This window comes from Podarcis liolepis (genome assembly GCF_965112155.1).
Source record: "Podarcis liolepis genome assembly, chromosome: 2".
NCBI classification, from domain to species: Eukaryota; Metazoa; Chordata; class Lepidosauria; order Squamata; family Lacertidae; genus Podarcis; species Podarcis liolepis.
Genome location: NC_139555.1, coordinates 85,264,278 through 85,288,141, shown reverse-complemented (window position 1 = coordinate 85,288,141; position 23,864 = coordinate 85,264,278). Strand labels below are relative to the sequence as shown.

The 23,864-nt window shown below is 41.3% G+C and overlaps 1 protein-coding gene across 8 annotated transcripts in view; it reads right to left on the bottom strand.

Annotated features, from left to right (window-relative positions):
• The window catches only part of CHCHD6 (coiled-coil-helix-coiled-coil-helix domain containing 6), a 195,192-nt gene extending 175,921 nt beyond the window's left edge, over positions 1–19,271 (bottom strand). For 2 of the 8 annotated variants that reach the window (XR_014522476.1, XM_083489417.1), the window contains exons 1-4: positions 19,047–19,265; positions 14,585–14,708; positions 12,510–12,579; positions 11,662–11,806 (exon numbers count right to left, since the gene is read on the bottom strand). Coding sequence is in view for 4 of the 8 variants with exons in the window: in XM_083489417.1 (XP_083345543.1) it covers positions 11,662–11,806; positions 12,510–12,579; positions 14,585–14,708; positions 19,047–19,136 (429 nt within the window). In the remaining 4 variants the exon portion in view is untranslated. Of the gene's footprint in view, positions 1–11,661; positions 11,807–12,509; positions 12,580–14,584; positions 14,709–19,046 lie in introns of all 8 variants that reach the window. The other 6 variants (XM_083489414.1, XM_083489416.1, XR_014522473.1 and 3 more) reach the window with 5 other exon arrangements.
• Between the last annotated feature and the right edge of the window lie 4,593 nt (positions 19,272–23,864).

Sequence of the window (23,864 nt, the reverse complement as noted above, 5' to 3'; positions counted from 1 at the left end):
GGCCATGGGGTTTCATCCAACAGCATCCATATGCAAGAGCAACAAACTTCCACTCATGTGATGGGACTTCCCATTCCTCTCCTTGTGTGCCCCTAACATTGGCTTGGGTAGATTGGGGGCACCTCCAGAGCAGATTATGGGGGAGTGCAGGGGGGAAACAGAGGAAAGGGATGCCCCGTTACATGATGAAAGTTCACTCACAGGACACTGCAGTGCTGTGAAGCAATAGTCTCTAGGCTTATTAAGGAAGCTTATTCAGAAACTCCCTGGCTCTGAATCAGCGAAAGAAGAAAACATTAGTATTTTTAGATGTGCGGGCGGATCAATCCACAATGAAATGCTTAGTTTAAAGAAGCCAGGTTTACACAATGACAATTGGCTGCCCCCTTGAGGAATCCCTAACAAGCCTCACTCTAATCCCTAATGTAGCTTTTCTTTTAACAAAAGGTTGTGGTGGTTGTAACAATGACAAAATGGAACAGCAGCTAAAATGCACATACATTGGTGCAGCACTTCTAAAACTGTAAAGACATCCATTGACCAAAGACCAAGAGACAAGCAAGACTGGCACATAAGCCACTGTTCAATTTCCAGGTATGCCCAGAGGAAGCCAGGTTCAGAGAGACATATCAAAGGTGCCAATGAAAGCTGCTAAGAACAGTCCTGTGTGTGTGCATGTCTCTCTGTGTGTAAATGTTCACAGGTATCATGGAATGGAGAGAACAGAGCAACCTTCCTCAGCTGATGCCACAATTCCAATCCTCCTTGCATGTCCCCCTCAGCTGGGCATTTTGAGACTAAAAGAAGAAGCAACTTACATGCACTGAACACCACATCTGTTTTTCATTGCTGAGGGAAGCCATACATAATTGCATCCATTCATCAGGTTGTGGGTCTATTGCACAGAAGAGTTTTCCACAATACCCCAGAATATGGGACCCCTTTTCTGCATACCTGCAGATGAAACCCCATGCAGATAAAACTATTTTTGGTAGGCTATGAGTTAAATCATATTAGTATAGGAATTTCCCAAAGGAAAGCTGTGTTGAACTGAGGACTGCATTGTCCCTTTTACACTAAAAATCAGGTTGGTTGCAACTCTTAAGACATCTTCATTTTCTTGATTAACTTATGTTATTAGATTCTTGTATTTCACAGGGCTTGAATTGTGGAGTTTATTGCAAGTTGACATTGTGAATAATTTAACGCTGCTGCTTATTATGCATTGCTCATTATGTACTATTATGCATTATCTAATATTATCTGTCTTTAAGAATTCCTTACTATGAATTATATGCATGTAACTGTTCTGTTGTTGTTTTTTTACATTGTATGGATATTATGTTATCTATTTACCTTGTTTTTATGCTACTGTGTTGCAAACTGCCCTGTGGTCTTATGATGAGAGGCAGTTTATAAATTTCTAAAATAAAAATAAAATAAAGGAGCTGGAAACCATGGTGCGAAATGTTACAGAATTCTACTCTGGGATGCAATAATGCTCCCTTATCCGGCATAGGTAAAGTAAATTGCAGCTCTCTAAAACAGACCACGTACATTTCACTCATTAAGAAGGCCCTGTAAAATTCTAAGTTGACAGCAGATTTCAGAAATTAGTGAAAACTGCAATCAAAGACATATGCAGAGGAGGCCAAATTGAAGTAAAGGAGAGAGCTCCAGAAGCAGTTTGTTTCAGTTCTATGATTTTTTTTAGAAGGGGGGGGGGGGAGGTGGCAAGGCCCCGAGATAGCATCCTCCAGCTCAGGCAGCTATAAAAATTGGAAGCTCACGAGACCATCAGCTGCTGAAATCTGCACAAACCCTCCAAACACAAATTAACCTTCAGAGTCAGGAGATAAAGGGAGATGAGAGCAGCAGAACTCCGAAGGTGTTTTTTTTTTCCAAGGCAAAGAAGAAAGATTGCTACAGCTGTCTGACAAATCACACTCTTTGTAGCTGGGAAAATTAAAAGCACAGAGGCAGTTGGAGTGGCAGCCTCTTATCCTCAGCCAGATAATGCCTTTGCTTTCCCCTAGGGCAAGAGGGGAAAATATGCTGAGTTTTTAATTTTTCAGGTTCATTGTGGCACATTAAGGCCGTGTTTTAAGCTAAGCCCCCCACCCCCACGTATTTCCCCTTCCCCAGCAGCTCTTCCTTTGACAATCAAGCTGTTTTCATGGATCTGAAGATGTTCACTACCATCCTTTGCTGGAGCCCTCTAATAATGAGGGCCGACAGCACTGCGCTTGCACTAAAGCAAAGGCTGCCGTAGCATGCTCGTTTAACACCGCCTGAGCACTTTTCTTCCTAATAGATCCCTTAAATGTTTAAGAGGCTGCATACAAAGAACACTGAAGTGTGCCCAACTCCCATGACAGAAAGGGCCAACTGCAAGGATAGCTCATTAGCAGGGGAATGGAAGGAAACGGTCTCTCCATAATTGTCACACAATTAGCCCGACTCCTCTCCCTCCTCCGCTCAGCAAAATTAACATGCTTCCCGCTCCTTCCAATGCGCTACAATCACTGTGCATTGTTTCGGGATTTAAATCTTCTCACCTGGCTGCCCCTGGCACACCAGAATTGCTTCCAACAAAAACCATCATGGAAACTTTGGTGGAAACAATTCAATCTTACTGGCTCGATGTGTCAAATATAACTAACTTTGGTATGTATGAACAGGTGGGATATCACCTGCTCAGATTTACTTGCAGGACTGCGTTATTGCATCCAAGGGCACAATTCTATTATACAGTGGTACCTCGGAAGTCGAACGGAATCCGTTCCAGAAGTCCGTTCGACTTCCAAAATGTTCAGAAACCAAGGCGCAGCTTCCAATTGGCTACAGGAAGCTCCTGAGGCCAATCGGAATCCGCGTTAGACGTTTGGGTTCCAAAGAACATTCGCAAACCGGAACACTCACTTCCGGGTTTGCGGCGTTTGGGAGCCAAAATGTTCAAGTTGCAAGGCGTTCATCAACCTAGGTACAACTGTACTTTGAATGAGTCTTAGTAGCAGTAACCAGAATTTGCACACGACACAGTCCTGAATCTCATATAGATCTTTTCAGGAGAATCACATTCTTTGCATGGCTCATCTTTTGGTCATGTAGTGTTTAAAAATTAAAATGTTCCAAACCCATGGGGGTTCTCTCATGTACAGATATAAAAAGAAAAGGTTCCTGTATTTATTACTGGAGGAAACATCACCTGTGCCTAGCCCTATTTAATCCTCTCTCCCTCTCATGACCACTCCACGCAAGCCAACCCTACACATTTTGGATACGAGCTGCTGACTTGGTTAAGCTAACAGGCAGTTTTGACCTGCTGAAAATAACTGAGCTGTGTGAAAGTAAATTTTGCCTTTCAGAATGGCACCTGGTAAAAAAAAATGATTTAGTGAATCAATCAGCTTCCAAATTACAGCTGCCAGGGTGAAGAAATGCCCAGCAATCGCCCAAGGGGACTCTCTTCTCATTAGCTGGCATAACATAGAGGGGAGAATGTCACAACCAGCCAGTGTACCATAGGCCAGCGCAAGAGGCCTGGAAGTCCTCATTCAGAGCCTGTAATTACAGTAGGCATGAGTTCACTTTACCTGGCTTCATTCTTAGATAGCCTAGGGCTGGCAGCTTCTTCAGGTCCTCCATACTGCACTTCAAATAATATATGAGCCATTAATCAGGAAAGATGCTGCCGTCACCCGTTTGCCCAACAACCTCAGCAGTTCATAAGAAACTCGGGCCTGCATCAGCAACTAAAACAAGGCGACATTCTCATTAGTTATTCAGATCTCCCCACAGAAGAATGCCAATTAATGGAGAAACATCTTGCTAAATGGATGTGCCAGCTATATTTCTCATGTGAAGGAGGTAAAATTCACATCCTTCATTAATATTGTCCACAAATAGTTCAGTTTTATGCCCACATCAACAACCTTTTCCTTAGTGCATACTAATACTAATAAATGGGTCAATACCAATAAAATTGTGTAACTACTTGCTGCACCTGGTTTTCAATCTGATATTTTGGATTTGGTTTTTAATCTGCTGCTGTCTCGAATGGTGTATTGCTACATTTTCCCCCCTTGTTCTAATATGGTTATTATTTTTACATTTTGAAAGCCACTTTGTGCAGGATAAAAATAATAAATCATCCCAATCTCTGAGCTGCAAATGTCATGGTCAGAAGCAGGAAGATGCTCATTTTGCTGTTCAAGATAGGTGGAGAGGGTCAAGAGGCACCTCTCAGTGATGGCTCAGTACAGATGCAGGCCTTTTGGGGGGGCTACCTAGAGACCCTGAATGGGCTATGGAGAAGGTGCATACCACAAATCCATCACATAAAAACAAAAATAGTCATTTTTGCCACCCAGTGTGCTTCCACTCACAGCAAACACAATTAGTCATTTTGCCATTCTCCTAGTTGAATAATTCTATGCAGTTCAAAAACTTATGTGTTTCCTAACCAACTGAAGCCAAATGAATAAGAGGTAGCACACATTCCATGCAATTACTTCCCAAAGCGATAGGAAGGAAGCTTTAACTTTAGACAAAGAAAAACACACCAATATGATTGCTCCTGAAATGCCGCCAAACAAACTTAACCACCCATAACATGGCCATGGCCTAATTCTAATTCCTCGTGAGAAAGACTAGGGAGAGCATTTCAGCAGCCACAGGAAAGATTTCTGTTCAAGAAAAAAACCAATCAGCAAACACACATATTAACTCCCTGGTGACACCACTACTCTGCTTCAGTCTAATTGCTTTCCACAGGTGACCCAATACCTTCCTTCCCTTAGGATAGTTATGAAACTTTCCCAGCACCCAAATTACTTTTTTGGAAAGACAAAAAATGGGGGAAGGGGAAATTAGAGGGCTTTCTTGGTCAATACATCTGACAAAGCTATTATCCTAGGGGATTAAATGAGATAAGAACTTCAGAGCTTTGAGCAAATCACATTAGACCAATTCCTAAATCCGGGTAATGCTTCTTTTCAGGGTATTAATTTCATTTATTCTATTTGCTCTCCCTCTATCCCAATAACACCGTCATGCACACACCCCTCTCTAAATGATATCCTCCTATTTTCTAGGCTATAATCCTTCTTTTCTAGAGCCGTAATGAGATGCCTTTGCTTAATCGCGTTTATTTCTCCTCCCTCCCACTTCTCTCACTGATTTGTTTCAAAGGTTTTGCTTAAACCCATTAGGCCTTAAAAGCTGCTGCTACTGACACACGAGCTCACCCATGCTCATATCCGCAACACAATGGAAGGCGGGATACAAAAAAAGGTGGTGTCCAAGAACCTTGGAAGGCAAACAGAGATTCTCACAAAACAAGAAAGCATTGGATTGGACAGGAGTTGGAACTCTCTGCAGTTATCAGAAAATATGAAAAGCAGCAGTTGCATGCCTCCCAAATTAAGAAGAGCCCTGCTGGACCAGACCAAAGACCCATCTAGCCACGTATCCTGTTTCCAACAGGCGTCAACCAGATGCCTATGGGAAGCCCTCAAGCAGCACTTTTCCTACTTGGGAAAAGTAGGCAACCAGTATTCAGAGGCACACTGCCTCCAATTAAACTGCAAGCTTCACAGTATTAAATATTGTACACCAAGTCCTAGCTATTTGGAGGAATACACAATTAAGTGAGAATCTCTGCTTCCCACCTCATTTTTATCTGGTTTTTACAGCAAAACATTTTAAAATAGACCCCTGAAAATGCTGTTAAAGCTTCAGGAGGCAAAACAAAAAGGAAACAAAATTAATGCGGTAACACTACTGATAATGTTTTGGTATGCTCAGATGAAGACACGAACAATTAGAAAAACTGGCCTCAGGATTTTCATGTAAAGATAAAACATGTTTGGTCACTATTTACCACCTGAAGTCAAACCACTTTCAGCACAAGTATTCTTCAGTAGCAGACAGAAGTGCTAACAGCATCTAGACTTTAACGTGACTTTCACCCTAAAAAATAGGCAGTCAAATAAGCAGTCGCAGCAGAAAGGCTAACACTGTGATCCTGTGAGTGTTTTCACAAAAGTACACCACACTGTGTTCAATGGGATGTGAAATGAGCACAGGATTGTAGGCCAAGGTTGGAACGACACACCAGATGTATTTGGACATCACTGCTAAACTTCCGTTCCGGCTTTTGCTTAACTGCAGGTCGTGGTGTGGTCTGGATCGACAAACTATGGTCCACATTAACTATGGATAGTTTCAGACAAGCCAACTTCAAACTGTGGTTTCTTAAGCAATTTATTTAAACCAGTTACTGTTAACCACAGCTCTAGCAAGTTCTGATTAACCAAAAGCAAGTTTCTAAATTTGTCCTTGCAGGTGGACACCAGGCTTCTTCATGTTTAGCTCACCTCAGTGTCAGACAATGCATCTGTGGAGTCTGAGAGAGCTATCCCCTGACAGAGATGGGGAAGCAGGGAAAGGAAAGTGACCTATGACTGAGTAGCATATTATGTAAAGTCCCTGAGGCGTCATAGTCCAGGACACATTCAGCCTTCAACAAGCATTCTGGGGAGGCTTTAAATACCCTTTCTTTCTGAGCAACGCTAAGAGGGCCTGAGCCTTTTTCCCCTTTTTATTTGTCCACTTTTTCAGCAACAGCTTTTCTTATTTTTCTCTTCCCATTTGCCATTTTCCTCTTCCCTCCCTCCCCCTTTCCATTGCTTTTCTGCTGTCCTTTCCCTGGTTTCTTTTCCTTCTGATTCCCCCCTCCTTCTAACAGTTTAGACAACTAGCTATAAACAGCAAGAACCCATCACTTATTTTAAAACATAGGGCAAAAGTGGGGAACTTGTGGCTAGCCATATGTCGTCGGACTAAGATTTCCATCATCCCTAAAAATAAGCTGTGCTAGCTGAGGCTGATGAGAGTTGACATGAAACAACACCTGGAGGGCCATAAATTCTCCATCTCTGGCACAGAGCAAAATCAAACCACTTTGCCACACTTGGACCCAACCCATTAGACTTTAAGTCCATTACTTCAATGAGTCTACGTTGAGTACAGCTAACAAGGAGCATCACTGGTAGACCTATATATATATATATTTCTCCTTTGATAAAATAGTGGTTATCTGAAGTGGCTGGATATCTTTTTTATGCTGGTACATCCCTCTGTAAGAGGGGTGGGAGGGAGATAACCTAGTTAGTTCACTGTTGTGAGTGCTCTTATAAGGGAAACAGAATTGTATCACTTTGTCTTTCTTTCTTAGATTGCTTTTAGAGCTAGCTTTTCTGCTTCTTTACCATCATCATATTTGGTTTTGGAATGCCTTTGATTGTTTTTATTATTCTTCTGATTTCTTTTTCTGTAATCTACCTTGGAATCCTATTTCGGGGGAAATATGGAACATACACGTAGTTGTTTATAATATATCACTGCTCATTTGAAAATCTTTTAGATTTGTTTTTAGTCAATTTCACAGTGGTGAGTTGCCAGCCTGTGAAATGTTTGAGACTGCTGTTTCAAATTATTGCTTTTTATTGAAATATGATACTGGATTCTACTGTTGCTCTTACATAAGCTGCCTTGTGAGGGACTTGCCCTAAAAAAAGAAAAACAGCCGAAGAAACAAATAAATTAAATTAAATCAGGTTCCTGGATGTCCTCGGGGTGAAAGTGAGGGAAAGCATGCTCAACTACCTCCCTTCAGTTCTAAACCTATTGTGAGCCTGGGCTTTTTGGTTCTGACAGGAAAGGAAACAGAAATGTGTGATGAGCCAGCCTCTCCTATGGCTACTCTCCCCTGAAACCCCTATGGGACAGTCAGCCATCCCTTTTGACTTCCCTGCCATTGCTAAATAAGTTTACAAATCTATTCAAGCACCATGGAAACAAAGTTATCCAAAGGAAAATATAAGCCAATGATGTGCTTCATTTGCAATGTTGATTCTGAGGCACAGAGCTGGACCCTTTCAGAACTGACAGAGAGGAAGGTCAGGAATGAACATAGGCAAGCCTGACTAAACCTATAGTGCATTTGCAGAGCACTATTTGTATTTGGCACAAAAAGAGTATTCTGTATGGTTAATGCTGTGAAAGAGAACCCTGAAGTACCCACTTTTCTGGTTTTACCCCAAATCAGCAACAGAATCTGAAACACAGAGAGTGCCTTAACATAGTCTCACTGCTTCTCTGACTTCCAAGCTAGCTTTCTTCTCCACCTGTTTTCAAGCAAAGGGCCTCTTTTATGAAATAAGTAATTAATTATGCCCAGAAGTCTGGTGGCTTTCAGTTTGCAGCCTATTCTATGATCCCAGGGAAGCACACGAGGCAGTAAGACTGAGCCATCGCTTTGCACAGATACTAATAATAATAAAAGTCAGTGGATGAAAACCGTAAAGAACACAGATTAAACACCAAATGGCTTTCAATGCAATCAAAGCAAAATCGTTTAAAATATACAGCCATTGTATTCAGATTTATGGCCCGAGAGTGGCAAAGTGAAGAAGGAATATTGCTGCTCTAACCGAGGTGCCTGTTCGAGGCGAGAGTATTAATGACTGAATTACTGTTACAGCAAGGGCACAGGGTGTCTCCAGGTGACCTTTCCAATGATACATGGTATGACCTTCAACTCCCAATAGTTCAGAAGAAGCCATAGGCTGACCACTGACATATCATTCTTTCCCAGTGCACCACTATGCACAGGGCACCTAAATGCCTGCTGCTTCTGGCTTTCACGTTTGTTTTATTTATTTATTTATTTATTTATTTATTTATATCCTGCCTTCCAGTATACCCAGCTGCCCTCCGCTCCCCTCTGCACAGGCCTGCTGTAGGGTACAGCTTTGATCACATGGCAAAGCAGAAACGTCAGAACTGGTAAAGAATACTTTCTTACCAGAACTCCAGGATAATTTAAGACTTTTGAAGGTGGAGAGTAGATTGGACAAATTTTCATCTTAGAAAAACAGAAGGGCATTAACTCACTGGGAATGTCTTGGCAAGTCTCATTAAAGCGGACAGCAGTAACAGACAAGCACAAGACGTGAATTCTGCCTTAATCAGCGGTTTTACAGATTATCATTTTGGAGGAGCAACTTCCCTCTTGTCAGAATAGTAGATAGAGGAAATATAACTAGTTTACCAGTCCTGACCCAGCATTGTGTAACTGTAATAGGTGCATGCATCTTGCTATGGGGAAAAAGACTGAGTAATACATTCTGTACTAGAGAGCCTGACATAATTAAAATTTAAATGATGTACGCTGAAGTTCTGACCATCCTTCTGGGGGTTTCTTTCAGCTTCTACGGATTGCAACCTGAGTTGCTGTAAAAATCTGTGAAACCCACTTGACCAAACACTATGGTAGTAAAGCACGGATATGGATACGGATACAGACACACAAACATACACACACACAAAACCTGACAGCTCTATAATACTTCTTCCAAAACACTGAAAAGCCCAGCCAAAGTCATCAGCTTAATGAATGACTGTAGGGTATTTGAAAGAGGTTTGAGCAACACCAACATTAGCTTGTCTGAATAATGTATGCATCCAATTTTCATTAATTTCAGTGTCATCTTACCAACAGTGTCTCAATACAAAGAAGCATTCATGGACACTGTTCAATAAGGACGAAAAATGCTTTTTACCCAGCGTTGAGTTAAAATCCATTTGATTTGCATTAGGAATTCTCACAGCAGAGAATTTTTAAATCCATGTTAGTCGGTCTGTATTTCACTTAAGGCTGTGGTTAATATAAATTAGGTTAACATACTTTCCAACTTTCCAAGCAAGTGACTTTTCACTTTATAGCTTCCACCTCCCTGACTCAATGTGAACATTTAGATTGTTTGGGATGCCTGAGAGAGGAACGAGCTGATTAAGCACTTCTGAAATTCAGGATTCGTACCCTGAAATTATTTATCTATATACTTATATAGCATCATCATCCACATACAGAGCACTTTATAAAGAATGAAAGGATATTCCCTGCTTCTAACATGCAATGTCTAACTATGCCTACTTTATTAAACATTGTACTATCTGGTTCCTATGCCTACTGGTTGCTGGTTGTGTCGAACTTCAATGTCCTACAAGAGTTTAAGTGTAGACTCTTATCACCTTGCTTTAAAACTGCAAGAACATAATTAAGACAGTGTGTGTGAAGCCTTTACAATACTCAAAAATGCTATATAAAAGCACCAGCTAAAATAATTGTTACTATATGCTAGAAAGACTTGAACCTTGAAATTCTTTAAAAGTGTTCCTATTTGGAATGATACAGATACACTTGTCTGTAAAAAAAACACCTTTGTATTCTGCCTTAGAAGAACATATTTTGACATGGAATTTCAAAATTATTTGGGACAGCATGCTACTAGCCACCAAAGCTCTTATGTCGGCTTGTTGATTTTTCTACTGCCAACACAAGTTCATATACTCGCATCTAGGCTCCTCCACCAGGTGTTCAAGGATACACCGAAAGTCAAAGCTTTCTTTATTCCTGATTCTTTTCAAGGCATCTCTTTGGTCTAAAAAAGATGGCTTCATTTTCTGACTCTGCTGCCTGAATTACACTTACACAGCTCAGAATGACAGTCACAGCAGGTGCTGAAACTCTCCAATGATTTGACTTCAGCCCCAAAATTATACTCTTCCATTGCCTCCTGAGACAGATGGATGCAAACAATGCAGGACTGCATATGTTTGCCACTCCTCCAAGCCCCTCACACAATGTAACATGGCAGGGTTTAGAAGCCTGCCAGCCTCCAAGAAAACCGTGGGTACTACCGAGAAACTTGAAATGGCTCTTCAGTGGTACCCTTAATTTCCTTAGAGGCAGGTGTCTCCTCTTCTTGAACTTTCTTCTCATTACTTATTAAGAGAATTTCCACAGAGGCAAGCAAGAGCACTCCACATAACTGTGGAGCCAACTCTCTGAGACAAGACTGCTCTGAATTTGGAAATAATTCACTGATTCCCCCCCCCCTTACAATAGCCTGATAATTACATTTCACAAAAAAAGAAATTATCACCTCTCCAGAGCTGTAACAGCACTAACACTGCAGCTGCCAAGCATGATGTCTCACCCACCTTTCACCTGCCTCAGACATTCACTCCCTTCTTTTATTTAACTCCTTGTCAAAACTGCTCCTTTCAGATTAGACAGGAAAGATGCCATAAAAGAGGTGGGGAAACCAGATGTTGGGTTTCAACTCCCTGCAGCCATAGTCTACATGGCCAATAGTCATCCCTATTTAGTGTATCTTCTTCCTGCCTTAAAGTCTTCTTATGAGTTATACAACTCAAGGAGGGGCTATGAAAAAGATTTTAACATTTAACTAATTAAATAAAAACCTGCTTATAGACTAAACTGTTTATTACACAAATTATACCACTTAGTATCATAAGAAAACTTTAAACAGTTTGCAAAGAATAAAAACACAGCAATCAATAAAATTCCATAAAAGCATGTAAAAAAACCCTGAACAAAACAATGTATCATAAATAAAACTGAACCGTACAGAAAATAGGAAATCAGAAATTAAATGTCAGAGTCCAAGAAAGTATGGCTAAACTTTTTAAGAAGTGCTTATTATTGTCTTTCCCTCATGAATTACTTGAGGAATGGTATTCCAGGGGGTGGGTGCTACCTCCCAAAAAAGCTCTTGTGATACTCACCAGCTGGGCTGCTTTCAGCTTCTCTTCATTGGTGGTATTCCTCTCCCGCTGGAGGCTCACATTCAGACTCTCGTTGGCTGCCTCCCGCTCTCTTTTGGCCAGTCGGAGTAGCTCCTCTTGGACCATTGCCTGCTCTTGCTCATACCTGTTGGGAGAAGGAAGGGCTCAGCAAATCCCTTTGGACTCCCAAATTAAGATGCAGCTCTCATGGCCAGAACCATAGTGAGCAGAGTTATGTTCTACATGGCACAATCACCAGCTCATGGGACCAGGTCACCATTTTGATTTCTGGAGCACAATGGGCTATAAATGTAATTGAGCAATGAGCAATCCAATCAGAAGGTGATGCACACACAATTGGCTCATAGCCAATCATTCCAGCATTCAACTATTCAGTGACACCACCACTACACCCCCTCACCCCTGCTCAGGGAAGAGAATAGATTTTAATATGCGATCTTATAGATCATACATGCCCAAGTACTCTGATACTCAGTAATACCAGGAGTGAGAAAATTATTCATTGCCTTAAGGCTGGGTGGAAAACTTGTGGTTCTCCAAATGTTGCAGGACAACCACCCCATCAACCCTGAGCACTGTCCAAGCTGCTTAGGTCTGATGGAAGTTGGAGACCAATAACATATTGGTCAGGATCACAAGTTCTCCACCTCTGTCCTAAAGGTTGGGTTGGGCCTGTGGTAGCAGAAAAGCAACGAAAGACAATTTCAGCTCTCCTGTCCACTGCATTGTTTCCACCAGCCACAAAACAGCAGCACTGCACAATGAAAATGGCCTCAAAAGAACACGAGGAATCTGGATGATGATCTTATGATGCAAACATATCTCACCTCTTGTACAGATCCTCCTCTGCTTCAGAGGGTTTTCGGCCCAAGTTGTCAGCTGTTGGTGGACGGATCTCTGGAGAAAAGAAAAGAAAAGAATACAACTAATGTGGAATAAAAAGTTGCCTCTCTCCTTGATTAATTAAAATATATGATGTATAAAAGGACAGAGGTGTAACATTCCAGCAAGTCACTGAGTTAAATTAGCAATGGTCTACGATTGAGTGAGAAAATCTTTGTTAAATCATGAAGACTGAATAAATTGTTCCTGTAACTATGACACGGAACAAGGCAGGTGGGAGTAGTGTGAAGTTCATCTTTAAAAGCAGAGGGGCTCTTACAATTATTATTTTTTTACCCCCATTGTGGGGGAAAGCTAATCAGCTCATTTTCAACCAGTAAAGAACTGATTCACTAGCTCACAAATCATTCCAGATCCCTCAAAACAACAAGATTAAGGCTCCTGAAGGGACAACTGACAGATGAGCCAAGAATGCTTGTTTAGGGACTACAGAGGAAATCAAGAACCAGCTGATTTAGGTAAGCAAACCACTCACGAGAGACCATTCTTTGAAACAAGCCATTAAGCAGAGAATGAAACAGCTGAGCTCCATCAGAATTCCTCCACTTCTTTCTCACTGGTAACATCTGGAATAGGTTCGCGAACCTCTGAACACACATAACTACACTACATGCTTATGGTACAATCCCTAAGCACCAAATATAATCAATCAAATATAACAGTCGTATTATGGTTGCTTTCCCCTACATTTTACTCTATTTATTAGTGCATTTATATCCCACCTTTCTGCCAAGGAAACCATGGGAAAGGAAATCCCCCCCCCCCCATATTATCTTCATGACAACCCTGTGAGCTAGATTAAGATTAGAGTTGGTGACTAGCCCAAGAGCACCCAGTGGACCTTATGGTCCAGCAAGGATTTGAATCCCAGTCTCTTCAGTCCTAGGTCAATACTAAACCACACGGGCTCTCAATGCTGTAGAGTAACAAAACATTTTAGAACTGTAGAGTTTGAATGAACCCCAAGAGTCATCTAGTCTAACCCACTGCAATGCAGGAATCTCAACTAAAGCATCCATGACAGATGGCCCTCCAACCTCAGCTTAAAAACCGCCAATGAAGAAGAGCACACCACCTTCCGAGAGAGTCAGTTCCACTGTTGTATAGCTCTTACTGTCAGAAAGTTCTTCCTGATACTTGGCCTGAATCTCCTTTTTTGTAACTTGAAGCCATTGGTTTGGGTCCTGCTGTCCGGAGCAGGAGAAAACAAGTTTGCTCCATCTTTCATGTGATAGATATACGAAGATGGCTATAATATCTCCTCTCAGTCCTTTACCCAGGTTAAACATACTCAACTCCTCAACCATTCCTCATAAGGCCTGATTTCCAGACCCTTTATTATATTCGTTGCCCCCCTCTGCACATGTTCCAGCTTGTCAATACTCTCCTTAAATTGTGGTACACCCAGAACTGGACACAGTACTCCTGGTATGGTCTGACCAAGGCAGAATACAGCAATACCCTTACTTCGCTTGATCAGGACACTATATGCAGTCTAGAACAGCAACAGCTTTTTTTGCTGTTGCATCACACTGTTGGCTCATGTTAAGCTTGTGATCCACTAAGACCCCTGGATCCTTTTCTGGCAAGCCAGATGTCCCCCCACATCTTATATTTGTGCAGCTGGTTCTCCCTACCTAACTGTAGAACCTTCTATTTTTCCCTAATGAAATTCATTTCATTACTTTGGACCCAGTTCTCCAATCTGTTAAGGTCACATTGAATCCCGATTCTGTGTTCTGCAGCATTGATTACCCCGCCCAGTTTGGTGTCATCTGCAACTTGGATGAGCATCCCCGCCACTCCTTCATTCAAGTCATTTATAAAGATGTTGAACAACAATGGACCCAGAACATGTGCCCAGCTAAATGGAAATAGAATGTACTAAGTCACTGTTACCTTAAAAATGCTGATGCATTGATGAAACACAAGTGTGCTGTGAAAAAGGAAGACAGCCATATGTCACCCATATGAGTACTGTAAAAATTCAGCACTATACCTGTAGACGTCTTACGTTTCCCTTCTGTAGATTGTGACAAAGGAGGCGGAGACAAGGACGGAGATCGCTGATCCCTTTTAGGTTGGAAAGGTTCCTTCATTCGTTTCACCACATCTTCAGAAAGCTAACACAATTTTAAAAGCAGAGAGAAAGAAAAAGAGAAACTAGTTGTATTATAGCAGGCACGTCCAACAGGTAGATCGTGATCTACCAGTAGATCACTGAACGTCTGTGGTAGATCACTGGTAGATCTGTGGCTCCTCCCAGAGAAGCTCAACAACTTTGACCTGAACCCCCCAAAAGTGGGTAGATCACTGCCAGTTTTTAACTCTGAGTAGATTGCAGTCTTTTGGGAGTTGGCCATCCCTGTATTAGAATTTGGATGAATCCCCAAACTAACTGTTGGAGATCAAGAAATCATAATTCATGTGCTGCTGCCTTTATCTCTCTATCTCATGTCTGGAAATTACCAGAGATGCAACACCTTACCCTTAATAACAAAAGAATGACAAGTACTCTAGAGGAAAATAATTATTCACTAGTCAAAATTTTAGTTTGCTGTCTGCTGCTAATGGGCTGTTATGATGTGTAGGGTATATAGTGATTTTAAAACAGTCCTAATAAGGCATATTATTTTGTTGTACAGTGGTGCCTCGCAAGACGAAATTAATTCATTCCGCGAGTTTTTTCGTCTTGCGGTTTTTTTCGTCTTGCGAAGCACGGTGTCGGAAAAGTTTTGGAAAAGCTTCAAAAATCACCAAAGTCTTCAAAAACCTCAAAAAAGGCTACCACACCGCGTGCTATGAGTTGCTCCTCGAAGTCAAGTCGCAACTGTATTAACGGTTTTCAGAAAAAGGAAACAAACTTGCAAGACGTTTCCGTCTTGCGAAGCAAGCCCATAGGGAAAATCGTCTTGCGAAGCAACTCAAAAAACCAAAAACCCTTTCATTTTGCGAGTTTTCCGTCTTGCGAGGCATTCGTCTTGCGAGGTACCACTGTATTATTTTTCTGTAAGCTACCGTAAGTATACCCCGAAGGTATACAGTACATTCCCCCAAAATACATTTAGGCATGAATAGGAAAGGGATTGCCTAGCAGGTATTAATTTGTCATTTTGACACTCCTCAGGCAATGCTGTAAGTGTAACGTTACCATCTTTGAGAATGTCCCAAAAAAGGAACTGAATATGCTAGAAAATGATTTTCTAAAAATTATTTTTAGAATATATTTGGAATTCTAGCCCACCCTATTCCTAAGGGTCTACGCACATAAGGATAAAAATAGCAAGAGACAAGAATATCAAATAAACATATCGTGATTACAGATATTACAAATTATGTAATTTAATTTCATACAGATAGTATGAAATTAAAAAGAAAAACCTAATCCTTTTGCTGTAGATTACTTAGGCTTCTCTAATAGAAAGCAAGAACAGGATTATCAAATCGTCCTTCCCCAAATGAGGACTCTGCTGGATCAAGCCAATGACCCAGAAAGTCCAGCATCCTGTTCTCACAGTGGCCAACCAGATGCAGATGTCTGTGAGAAGCCTGCCAGTAGGACCTTGAGCTGTGGACGTGAGCATAGTCAGTATTTCTTTTAGGGGGCAGGCTTTACGTTGGGGGGGGGGTGTAAAACTGAGTTATCTGCCATGCAATTCATCAGTTAGTTGAATATTTTATTTATTTGCCTGATTGAGGGGCAGTTGCCTGGCTATGCCCATGGCTGTCGAGCCCGAGCACAGCCATCATGGCTAGTAGCTATGGCTAGCCTTATTCTCCATTAATTTGTTTACTCCTCTTTTAAGGGCATTCAAGTTGGTGGCAATCATCCCTTCTATAGGAGTGAATTCCATAATTTAATGATGTGTTGCATGAAAAAGTACTTTTTTTGTTGGTCCTGAATCTTCCAACATTCTTCTTTTGTTGAGCTTTTGTTTCTTCTCTCTCTTTCCTCAGCTGTTTTCAATCCTTATCCGATCTCTGTTTTATACTCTTTAATCTACCACTTTGATTAGTCTTCATGACAGAACTGCTTGCAACAACCAAAGCTAAATCAATGCACCTTCTACAAGTTGCATACTGCCAAAAAGCTTTTTATATATATTTTTAAAGTTGCTTACTGTACTTGGGAAGCTGACGAGGCTTTAAAAAAAAAAATCCCTTAGCTAGTAACTTTGTGATGGAGAGCAGATACTAATCAATTACAACTAATACAAATAATATTACTTGAAACCGATCCAGTGTTTTATGAACACTTCCACACTTAAATTTGTAAACTTGCAATGTTTAATGACTTGCGGTTTGGTTCTTGTCATTCTGCACTCACAAGCAACAGAGTACTTGGGGCCTTGTAAAATGAAAAGATGCTTACAGTTACAGAGAAATTCCCTTGGATCGCCTCAATTATTCAAAACATACACACAGATACAGTGGTACCTTGGTTTTCGAACATCTCAGAAGTCAAACGTTTCAGTTTTCGAATGCTGAAAACCCCAAAGTAAATGCTGCCATTTTTGAACGCGCCTTGGAAGTCGAGCAGCTTCTGGTTCTGGTGAGGTTTTTTTTCAATTTTCTCTACTGAATTTGAGGACAGCCCTTTGCGCCTCGGTTTTCAAACGTTTCATAACTCGAACGATCTTCCGGAATGGATTACAGTAGTACCTTGGGTTAAGAACTTAATTCGTTCTGGAGGTCCGTTCTTAACCTGAAGCACCACTTTGGCTAATAGGGCCTCCCACTGCCGCCACTGCGTGATTTCTGTTCTCATCCTGAAGCAAAGTTCTTAATCCGAGGTACTATTTCTGGGTTAGCGGAGTCTGTAACCTGAAGCGTCTGTAACCCGAGGTACCACTGTATGTTCAAAAACTGAGGTACCACTGTACCACAATGGGAATTTTATACCAATTTGTTTTGCATAGTCCAGATGTCATACTCTGAGACTACACTTCTGTTGGCCATACTGCCATTCTCTAAGTTTGGATGCACATTAATAATAATAATATCAAAATGAGCTTTCTATACAGAAGCTATTGAAGACTGTACTGTAACATGTCAGAACCCTTTTCTCCCACATACAATGATTTAATAGAGTTGACAGCTTTATGCATGCATCTCCAGTGCTGTTAAATGGCAAGGCTATCCCTACTTGCCTACAATTCCATATTGCTTTTATGAGCAGGAGTAGCATGCTCTTTTTCCTCAGCTGCCTCCTACATTCAACAAATTATTCTGGGTTTGGACCTGGGTTCAAATCCCTTTTCACTCACTAACATGACACCACAAATTAAACACCACATATATAAAATGGGATTTTTTTAAAAAGTACCTCACAAAACTGCTGCGAAGTTAAGTAAGAATTAGAAAGAAATTTGAGCACTTAAAACAACACTAGAAATCTTTATTAATAAAAAGGCTACTAGGCCATCTGCCTTCCTAAGCCACAAGATGCTCTTCTGTTAAGAGTATTGCGATAATTGAAAGACTAGCAGTTTTAATAATGTAAGAAGAGCCCTACTGGATCAGATGAACATAAGGACCCAGGTGTCCAAAAAGGTTATTTATGTATGCAACTACAGTGGTCTGTATTTTGTTAGCCCCAAAATGGAAAACAAGTGAGGTCCCAACCAAAGAAGAATGGCAACTTAAACTGATGGAATATGCGCAGCTTGTGGATCTAACTTACAGAATATGAGAACAAGAACATTCATTTAAAGAAGAAAATGTTTACTGAATATATGGGGGGAAATTGTGTACACTTGGCAGCATTAAGATAATTTGAACAGTATAAATAAGTTTTGATGGAAGTAATAATGGAATACTGAATGGTCTAGTTTATATAAAATATGTGGGGATTTATGCTATGCAAAATGAATCATGGAAAGAGAAAATATCAATGACTTCCCTTCTTAAGGTTTAAATGTATATTCTTAATTGTAAAACAGAATATATATATATATATATATATATATATATATATATATATATATATATATATATATATATATATGGCAGGTATAAGGAAAGCCATGCTGGGTCAGACCAGAGGCCCACCCCATCCAGGATCCTGTTCTCAGAGTGGCCAGCCAAAAAACTTATGGGAAGCCCACATGCACACTCTCTTCGCTTGGGTTCCCCAGCAACTGATATTCATGGGCCTATTAAACGTGTCACATTAAATGAGTCGTGGGCTTTAAGAAGAAATGTAGGTGGACACCTTCAGGGAAACGGGAGTATGTTTTCCCTACCAAACAGACTTGGGGACCATTAGCACTCAATCCAGAGAAGCCCATGACCCCTAGATCCCGTGTCCCTGTTCCCCAGAGACGTCCTCTCAGTACTCCCATGCCCCCCTCCACCACCCCTGGACTTGCCTAGTCCCCCGCCCCGTCCCCCCGACTCCTCCTCCCCCCAGCCCTTTACCCGGCAGGCGCCCGCCACTCCGCGCTCGCCCTCCTACTCACCCGGATGCCCTGCAGGACTCGCACTCGCTCCTGCTCATCCATCTCGAAGGAGACCTTCCTATTGCCATGGCTACTCCCGCCACCCCCCATAGCAATAGCAGAAATAACCACCGCGGGCGGGAAAACCAATTCCCTCGGCTTCCTCCCTACGCGGGATGGGGCAGAAAAGAGCAAGATGTACACACAGACGGAACACACCGCTCTACCAACCTACAAGCCCGCGTCTGGTTGGCGGCTGTCGGCGAAGGAGCCAATGGCAAGGCGCGGTGTTGTAGGCCGGCCGCAAAGCACGCTGGGAATTGTGGTCTTCCTTATCCGAATGCTGCCGGCCGAGGATGCTGCTTACCGGCTGAAGGTGGGATGCAATGGATCGGGGAGGCAGAAGGTTTCTTTGCGTCCTGCGCCAGCACTCGATGGCCTCAGCTGTTGGGCCAAGACCTCACCTGGGACCTTGGGCCTCTTTTAGCTAACAGGCGCCACTTTCACTACAGAAATGCAATTTAGTCCATTCATTTTAGAAGCCCCTTAAACACAGGGTTGTGTTGGGGTTTTTTTTAGGATGGCGGCAGGCTTGCTGCTAATCAAGATTGATCCATTGCCCTTGCCACTTCTGTACTCTTACTTGCCCATGGCATTTTGCACGCGGTTTCAACTGTGATGAATGATAGGTTTTGGGATGCACAGAATTTTAATTTTTCGAGCGTCGATTCCTAGCAAGGAGCATAGTTGACAGCTTCTCTCTGAAACTACAACTCTGGAATATGCACATTTGCTTGGTTGGTGGACTGAGTAAGCCCACTAAACACAAGGGTACGTACTTATGTAAACGTGCTTAGGATCAAGCTGCCCTAGAACATTGTATGAAGTTAGTTGCTGACTAGATTTTATTGCTATTTATTTATTGCTATTTTGGATTGTGAGAATTCACAAATAGCAGACCAGACTACTTTTCAAACTTCAAGTACAGGGCAGTGGTTTAAGTTTTGTTTTTAATATTTCTTTTAGGAGTTATAATAATAACACCAGGACTAAATTATTTTCTAATTCCCTCTTGTGGTATGATCCCTAATCATTAAGCCAGAAGCATAATTAGGGCTATATAAACATTAAAATCATCTGGTTTAGATGTGGCCAAGTAAGTGTGGTTTTTCTCAACCTAACTGAAGCTAGTTCCACTGAAATATTTGGGACAGCTCCGTAAGTCTGTTTTTAAAGCTGAGAGTTCCATTAAAAAGAAAAAAGGGGTGGAAGGAATGGGAGTAAGATCTGCAGAGAAGAAAGAAGGGGAGCTGCTATCGAGCACACAATATTAAATTCAGTGTAGCAAAGTACTTACAGGGGAAAAATATCAAAATCCTGTGAGATTTATAGTGGCTGCATTTATGAATGAAAAAATGACTGGTGAGTAAAGTAATGGGGGGGGGGCGGAACTCTTACTAAAAATTGCAATCTCTCATTCAAAGGTGATTTTCTTTTTCAAAAAGCAGGTTGGGTCAGGGCTTTGTTCCATGCAACGCAGCCTCAACTGACTTGGAACTGGATACAACTGCACAGAACATCAGTGTTTCTAGCACTGAACATATGAAGCACAAATGCACATCTCTAAAGTGATTCCCCAGCAGAATCCAGCAGCTGGGCTGCTTTCACCTAAATGTATGTTCCTAATAACAGGTATTATCATTTCTGTAAGTACATCAGCCTGCAGCCAACCAAACAATTGACTGTAATAACTTGATATGTCTGCTTTGGCCTAATGTGGGCTGGTATTTTATTTTTTTCTGTAAGTAGATTTTAATCTAATGTATTTTTGTACACCCCCTCACTATATTTACGTGAAAGGCATTTATTTTAATAAATAAGAATTTTCTCATTGATTTTTATTTTGTCAGAGTAGATCCACTGAAGTTAATAAACCTAAATTACTTGTGTCCATTAATTTGCATGTGTTTACTCCGATTAGGGCTAGCAGTGCAATATGTGAGTAATTTTGGTAAGTGAGCAAAGGAGACTTATTGGGAGCAAGAATAGGCTTCTGCTTAAATGCATAATTTTTGTTGGGGAAAAACCTGAGGTTATTCTTATAATTGTTGAGCTTCCCAGACATTTAATAATTTATGCCAAAAAGGGGACAGCCAGACTTTCTTTTGTTTTTGGGTGGGACACAATCACATAGTGAAATCAGGTTGCATAATTAAAATGAATTTGGCACATAACAATGCAGTGAAAAGTGTGGGATAATATTTTCCTGACACAGTGTCATCTAGCCTCCCTGCAAATTTTGTGCAAACAATCAGGACGAATGCTCAATACACAGGTTGTCAAGTGAAAGGGGAAATTAAAATGGGCTCATAAAGTTTGGAGACTGTAAAATTAGCTGTAGATGTCTATGTTGAGATAAGCCTGGAGGAGGAAAAACTGCCTGTTCCAGACAATATAATTGTAATGTTTTTGTCATCATACAGAGTGCGGGGAGGGAAGGCAGGCTACCGTCATGTAGCTGATGCCACCCACCCTAGGTGCCCTTCCCTCCTAGGAAACAATAAAGGAAAACACACTTATAATTGCACCAACAAAAGCAATTAATGATAAGTGAACTTTCAAAATACAAGGTGCATCCAAATCACAAATATTTTGTTGATATGCTATGATGAAGGCGGGCCGATGCCAATACAAAATAATAGAACAGTTGTTATCTATTTAAAAACATGAAACAGCTAATTGTAGGCTCAGGAAGTTTTTTTGAAAAAAAAAATCTGTAAAGGGACTTTGGCATGCATTACCATAGCAACCACAATAAAGAAATCCTCCAGTGTTTATTAAACACGAAAAGCATAATAAAATACAATTATTTTAATCCAACATTTTAAAAGGCTATCCATTCCACCCAGGGCACATTGATTTCAATCAGCAAGAGAAAAGCCCAGTTTAAATGACAGGTTTAAATCATGTTTCCACATAAAAATGAATGCTGTGTTTTCAGAACAAGGAAGCTTGCCGGCTGGTTGCTAGAACAATTAAAACACATCCGGTTTGCAACTAATTAAGGTCTTTATACTACCTAGAAGCACACTTCACGCGCCTATTGCACTAAAGAATTATATCCGCTTGCAGGCAAGGGAGTCCTTGTGAAATTAATTTCTCTCCGTCTTTCAATCCCTCTGTACAAATGCAGAGTCACAAAGCAAATTACTAACTTGAAGACAAGCCAAAGGAGTATTTACTCAACAAGGGTTTAGGATTTCCCTCCTCCCCTCAAACAGACCCTCAATGCCTCATGGCAAACTGTTTTCGAGACTGAAGGGAATTTCAAAACTCATTTCACAGAGATCCCATGTTCAATTCCAGGCAACTTTGAGTAGGACTGGGAATGTCCCCTTCCTGAAACCCTGAGAAGTCGCTGCTAATCAATGTGGCCAATATAATACTGACCTCAATGTCTCCTCCTTGGTGGAGGCAGCACTTCAAAGCATGCGGGTGAAATCAAGATATCCTTTTGGTTTAGCTCAGGGTTTCCCAAGCTTGGGTCTCCAGCTATTTTCAGACTGCAATTCCCATCATCCGTGACAGTTGATAGGAGTTGTAGTCCAAAAACATCTGAAGACCCAGGTTTGGGAAATCCTGGTTTAGCTCAAGAGGCCTAAGCAAACTTTAGATTTGGGACTTTGAGCCCAGAACTTTCCAAAAGCAGATATTGATTGTTGCTGCCTAGTAATTATCCCTACATGAAATGGAAAAAAATCCTGTCCTTTTGGTCAATCGTACATTTTTTTAATATAAATTTCTCCCATAATAAAAGACTGTTCTGTTGGATCATATATAATGGAACACCTGAGTGGTGCTGCCAGGAGCTTAAAAAATCCGGCGCATGGGCATATCACCAGATTTAAATGAATTTATTTAGATGTATAGCTACGGATTTAGAATATGGATGTCCAAAGCAGCAAGCCAACTAATTTCCCATCTAAATCACCTTTGATAAATTCTATAATTTGTATCCTTCCCCTAATCAGTTCCTTTTCAATTCAGCAGTGCCCAGCTAATTTTCCAACAGATCTTGTTTCAAATCAGTTCAGTGCCCCTCTTCAGGTAACTGAATTCATTACCCTGAATCTTATCTCAAAAAATTCACCTTGATTTATTCCCCCAAATAATCTACCAAGTAGTTCATGGGCATATCACCACAGATTTCACCTCCCAGTTCAATTTTCCCCAAATTGCCTGAGAAGCACTCAGGCAACTCAAAACTTGATTCAGGGGCCCCACTCCATGGGCACCTCCAAAAAGCACAATCCTTTTTTCCAGCTCCAAACATGGTGCAGGGCAGAGATAATTCTTGGGATTGTGCTGCGGGTTCTATGGTGCTCCATGTGCTTCAGAAGCACAGCATGAGAACAAGTCCTAACCTTAGCCAGTGTGGTGTAGTGGTTAAGAGCAGTGAACTCATAATCTGGTGAACTGGGTTTGCTTCCCCACTCCTCCACACGCAGCTGCTGGGTGATCTTGGGCTAGTCACACTTCTCTGAAGTCTCTCAGCCTCACTCACCTCACAGAGTGTTTGTGGTGGGGGAGGAAGGGAAAGGAGATTGTTAGCCGCTTTGAGACTCCTTGGGGTAGTGATAAAGCAAAATATCAAATCCAAACTCTTCTTCTTATCTCTAGGACACTTGCAGCTTGCCAGGCTTGCAAGAGGGGATGGAAGGGCAGAATACTGGCTATGAGTGTGACAAGTGGGACTGTGGACCCCCAATTTACACCAAGCCCCGATTAATGCATTGTTTCTGGATGATGTAATGTCATCACATCAACCTGCTGAGAGCT